Source organism: Hoplias malabaricus, chromosome 1 (genome assembly GCF_029633855.1).
Source record: "Hoplias malabaricus isolate fHopMal1 chromosome 1, fHopMal1.hap1, whole genome shotgun sequence".
Taxonomy (NCBI): Eukaryota; Metazoa; Chordata; class Actinopteri; order Characiformes; family Erythrinidae; genus Hoplias; species Hoplias malabaricus.
The window spans coordinates 6,401,636-6,407,644 of record NC_089800.1 but is presented as its reverse complement, the minus strand read 5'-3'; the positions used below and the strand labels follow the sequence as shown (position 1 = coordinate 6,407,644).

The 6,009-nt window shown below is 38.3% G+C and overlaps 1 protein-coding gene across 1 annotated transcript in view; it reads right to left on the bottom strand.

The window, feature by feature from the left end:
• Window positions 1-2,387: 2,387 nt before the first annotated feature.
• The window catches only part of ntrk1 (neurotrophic tyrosine kinase, receptor, type 1), a 29,924-nt gene continuing 26,302 nt past the window's right edge, over window positions 2,388-6,009 (bottom strand). Inside the window, exons 16-17 of the mRNA XM_066682199.1 lie at window positions 5,644-5,802; window positions 2,388-4,634 (exon numbers count right to left, since the gene is read on the bottom strand). Coding sequence (XP_066538296.1) covers window positions 4,449-4,634; window positions 5,644-5,802 — 345 coding nt within the window. The 3' untranslated portion in view covers window positions 2,388-4,448. The remainder of the gene's footprint in view (window positions 4,635-5,643; window positions 5,803-6,009) is intronic.

Genomic DNA, 6,009 nt, shown 5'->3' with positions numbered 1-6,009 from the left:
ATTTAGATGTTATATTTAATATTCATATTGAATAATGTACTATGTTGAGTGTTTATTATGTAACATATATTCTTTATACTTAACACAGTATTATATCTCAGACTAAGCATACACAAGTGTAAATATTTATATCTAATAAGATATTTTGGATAAATAATGAATAATTCAGTACAGTTTGGCAGTTCTCAATTTAAGGTTTAAAATATTAATAAAAAAGTAATAAACAGTAAGAATCTGCTTTGGTTTGGATCTGATTTTCATTATAATATTCTTTAATTGTTGATTTTTTCCTGATAAATGTATAATATTTCCATCCGTTCACTAGTGGAACATTCAACACAGTGCTCAAGTAATGGAACTATGGACTTAAACGTAAACATTACAATAGAAGAGTTTAGGGTTTTTCTGTGACAGAAACAATAGAGTTTAGTTTTTTTTTAGTTATATTTCAAAGGTACAATTTCGAAAATAAACGTATAAAATAAAAATACATTATAAAAAAAAAAGATGAAATAGAGGTAAATTAAACGCTGGCTGTGGTCAGTAGGGGGCAGTAGTGGACCAGCCTCAGTTTCACCGCATTGAGTAGAAGACACTGGAGAGTGGGGCATTGTTTTCTCAGACACTGGATGTTTATTCTCATTTTCTCGATTATGTTTCATTTAATCCATATTAACGTGTGACACTGTTTTTTAAATGTCATTGTTACCTTGCTTCTTTGAATCTGCATCAAATACCTCCTGAAATAAAAAGTAATAAAGTAAAAATCAATATCATATCAACATGTGAAACCTTTCCCAATGTGAGATTGTTGTAAGAACATTCACAGACGGTTCTAGACCATTTTTCGTACGTGAAGAGATTCATGATTAGTGTTAGACATATTTAATAGACTGAAGGTTTACATCCACTGTTTATTGTGAATCATTTTTGTATGAAACTGAGCAGCAGTGGGCTTTATTCTTGCACAGATTCATTCTTATATTCTGTGACTGTATTGGAGTACATTGGAGTACAAGGGAGAAGAGCTGTTGTGATCTGGTGAAATGTAATGGATTAATTCCCTTTACTGATTCATCCAATAAACAACGGTTCCTGGTTTAGAGGTGAGTTCTAAGCTACTGCAGTAATTACAGTATACAGTACATTACAATTTAGTTTGTAGTAATTGTTTTCTTCCACTTTAAGTGCATCTTTCATTAAAAACATAACTTCTTAATAACTTTTTTAAACATCCTCCATTTTTAATAGTTTATTAATATATATATAATATACTGTGAGTTCCTGTTGAGAATAACCAGTCAAATTCCACAACATAATACAACAAACACATGGAAGAATTTGTGTTCTTCCCGTCTTCACTTTTCTATCTGAACTGAAACATTCATAAAAATTGGACCAAAATAAATCAGAATAATAACATTTTAGATTAAGTTTCATTAAGAGTTCAGAACCTTTCTTCTTGTGTAGAGTTGACATTTTAGAAAAACATCACGAGACGTAAGATAAAAGTCACTGAATGTATACTGTAATTTAACACTTTTAATGTACATGTTTCTAAAAGGTACATTTTATTTTAAAGATAAAACCCTAAGTATTGTTTCCACATGTCACTTAATCAACGGTTATTAAACACCAGGTGTGAAATTAATAATATAAGGACTTAGCTTTTGGTTATTTTTGATCATTTGGTGACTTCATTATTAAATTTTGACCCTAATTTGAAAGCAAAAACAGGGAGAGGGTGGTTCGCCGCGCAATGATCGCCGGCAAAGATACTAGCAGATACAGAGTTTTCCTTTAAACACCTCAGAGAAAACCTGAGTGTGAGCCAGCAACAGCATTAGCCCCCAATCCATTAGTGCTCCTTGGGGTCCCTACAGCCAAAAGAGCTCAGTTGGAGAGGTAGAGGGAGTGGAGGAGATGGAAGGAATTGATGGAGTGGAGAGGGTGGAGGAGACGGCATGAATGTGACGTTTGTATTTCTGGGGGATGATTGACAGAATTAGATTTATTTCTTTTTTGAAGCAGCTGCACATGAGCAGTCACCTTGTGCAATGTCTGTCTTCTAGAGGTGTATAAAGCCCCAAGCACTGGGCTGTGAAGTAGTGAAACAGCATTTTCTCTGGACCTGGAGAGGTGTTTGTATTAATTACTCCTCAACGGTACCTAACCTCACAAATGCAATCATTTTTAATAAAATGAAATATTATAAGGCAGACTGTGAGCTGTGTGTTGTAAACTATTATAAACAGGAGAGTATTCAGTAACAGAGTGTAATTGGTGTCAGTGAATCAATTCAATTTTCAAGGTGAAGACAGCCTAATTAAGACAAGAGCCATGATAACAGCTTTATTCAAACAGTCAGATTTATTTGTACAGTAATTACAAATGCTCACGCTTGCTGAACTAAAATGTCTGAACCGTGTGGTGATTTTAATGCAAATTCCACCAAAAACATTTCTATAAACACACAGAAGGCGGCCTTGTAAACGCTAACATGGCTAACAGCTAACGATAGCTTGTAGAAGCCAGCAATTAGCATAATTTGCCTTTCAAGTGCTAACTGGCCCTTATTTCTACTGCATATTAGTGACATTAGCATTTGTAAAGTCAAAATGCTGTTCTTGTTTGTTTTTGGAATCCTCAATTTTTTTAGTCCCCAATTATTAGTTGTTTCTAATTACACCCTTCACCCCACCCATCCATAGAGTGAGGCCAGTTTAGGACTCTCGGGCAGCCGAGGCATCATTGAGGTGTGAGCCTGCGGGCTCCTGATGTTAGCGCCAATGCTAATACCACTCCAACATTCAGGAGCCCATGAAACTACAACTGTTCTGCTTGGCTGTTAATACCCCGGCCTCAGTAATTTTCATTCAGTAGTTTTCATTTTAAATAAAAACGTAAAAGAGAACTGTACCAATTAATAAAAATGACAGTATTTGGTTGTTGAGATGTAAAACAATTTAAATTAAAGTCATTAAATTAAAATGGTACATTGTAGAGAAACTGAACATTTTAGAAACCGGGTGGTTAATGAATACAAAGACCCTTTTTGGCGAGAACATTTCAGAAATAATTCTTTGTAGTGTGGAAGCCTGTTTCTTACACTTAAAAACTATGCAGCCATTTAGTAAATATTAATTTTGAGAAAATTTGTTGGAAAAACTTTCTTTATGGAACAAAACAGTTGTAATTCTGTTTCACTGTCACCGAGTACCAAACCTACTTTAAAAATAGTTTTCCCATTTGGAGGACCCACTCTGTGGAGCATAAACATGGACTACAAAGCACTTGGTTTCTCCCATGTTGGGTGAATTTTAGTTCTTATTTGTCCTTTAATTATATTCAAATTCACAGTACAAAGTCAAGAAAGATTGTCAAACAGGAAAATTTCAGGATGATTTTAGATGATTAATATATATATTTTCTAATGTTTCAAACCTATTAAAATCTATTATAATCTATTAGTCAGAAAGTAGTTCTTCCAGCTTTGGAGAATGGCAGATGTTCCTGTAAATCACCTCACTTATAAAGGAGTATGTTTTTATGACTGTCCAGTTTAACAAATGGGCAACCCTTATATAATGCAGTTTTTTTATATTAATTAATTAAAATTACGTTAACACAAAAGGCACAGGAAATGAATGTGTAATTAACGTTATGCTCTGTCATGCAGATTCATGTTAAGAAGCTGCTTGGTTCTCCACTCGCCAGTGATTTTCTGAACTGCGCTGATGGCCTGAACCAAAAAAAATTAAAAAGAGGGGCCTCATGGAGATATGCTGCAAAAGAGGTAATTACAGGCACTCACAAAGCACCAGCGGTGGCCTGTAAGAATAAGCAAAGTCCAATACATGCGGTTTTAGTGCACTCATAATACATTTCTATATAATACTCTTATTATTTGTAATTGCAAGACAAAGGGACGTGTGAAGTTTGAAATATAGTGCAATCGACTTGGCACAACAATGTAAAACACTGCAACTCGACTCAGAACCATTTCCTATGATGAGACAAAGACACGGAAACATCACATAAAAGGATGGTTATGCTCCTACATAATGGATGACCTTAACACAACAACTGAATATGAGCATCATCTCTGGACAGATAAAGAAAAAGGTCCATCGGAACGGTCTCTTGTTTTCCGGCATGCGCACTTTCCTGGTAAGGCTGAAAACTTGAAGGAATTGCACTTAGCTGACTGTCATTGTCCATCCTGCAAAGCATTAAAGGCCTGATGGATGTTGAAGAGTGACCAAGCGTGGCGTAGCAAAGTCAGCGTGGAGTGCTGCTATACAAACGACGGGAACTCCAAATGACAGGTTCCTTGCTGCCTTTTTAACAGTTCCGGCTCAATCCTCGACTCCAGTGTTCCACAGACTCATTCCCTTTGACCCGAAGCTGCTCTCGGGCGGGGCCGTTTGGCCGGGTTTTCTCTTGGGTCACTCCAGAATGTCCAGGTAGACTGGAGGGTTCTTGACCAGAGCCACCAGGCGGCTGTAGATGTCTTTGATGATGAGGCGCTGCTGTGGCTCTCTTTGCCAGCAGCCCTGCATGAGGAGGTGCACCTCTTTAGGACAGGTCCTCGGCCTCTCCAGCTCTCGTCCTTGAGTTATACACTCGATCGCCTGCATAGGAAAGAAAGACCGTGCTGAATACACTACTCTTGGTCATGCAGTGCCGATCAAAGCATTAGAAAAACAGATGTTAAGATGATGTTAAGTGTAGAATAGTGTAGAAGCCAATGGGCAGATGCAATAGATCATGATGAAAGACAATGCAGTGCTCCTTAAAATGTCTGTAGTTTTCCTCAGAGCAGACACCGCCCTGTGTGGAATATTGTTTAAGTGACTGAAGTGTTTTTCAAGCATCGATCATAGTCACAGCCTGATAAGAAAAGCTCTCTTCGGTCAGCACTGGTCAGCCAAGACTCCAGCCCCTGTAGGCATTGTCTCTTTCCTAATTGAATGGTATAGTAAGCTCCTGTCAGCAGTCCACTATATCATCCCAAAATGGCCTATCAATCACTCAGATGAATTAACAAAGATCCACATTGACCCTTTCCGAAATTCTCCCTGCCTTCTACAGCCGAGAAGAAAGTCCCGGTCAATCCTTCTATGACCCTCACAATTAGTCTCCCCATAATTAGCCCTGTCCATTACAGTCCGGCGAGGATTAGGGTAACGAGGTTAAACAACGTCGGCCCAGGGCGAAGATGAGGCTTAATCGGATTAAAATCGAGTCTATGGGAAAAGCGATCTACCCTTCTCTTGAAAGAGGAGAGGCTTCTCTGCCGTAATGGCACCGCTGTGGTCACACCCAGAGTCCACTTCTCGGTCCTTAATCTGAAAGGTCTGGACCACTCTTAGTAGCCTATAAACCTATTGATCCCTTAATCGTAAGTGCACAAGAGCCCAGCCTGATCTCTTTCAAAGTAATGCTTGCATCACAGAGGGAGCCCTGCTGCACCCCTCTACAGCTTGGAGAATTTTTCGGAATTAGTTCCGAAATGTTCAGGCACACGACATCAGAGAGCAGGTGTTTGACATGAGACGCAGTGATCTTAGACTGAGGTTAAGTCCACCTCTCCTATACCCTGTTAGCTCAGTGTTTAAGTTCATGAGGGTGGTGGTCTACCTCACTGTTGGAGAGCTGGTACCAGGGCTGTTTTCCGTAGGTGAAGATTTCCCAGAGCACAACCCCAAAGCTCCAGATATCACTCTCCGTGGTAAACTTTCTGTACATGATGCTTTCAGGTGGCATCCAGCGAATAGGTAACATAGTTCTACCTCCAACCTGAAAGAAAGAGAGAGAGAGAATCAAATAAGATCAAACCAAATAAGAAAAATAATTAGAATTAAATATAAGAATCATTTCTTTATGGAAGTTTCCCAGACAGGGATTAAGCCTAGTCTAGGACTAAGTGGTTACAGACATGATATTATCTGTGCAGCTCAACACGCTTGGAGGAGACCACTAACAACCCAGATGCCTTTGTTCACA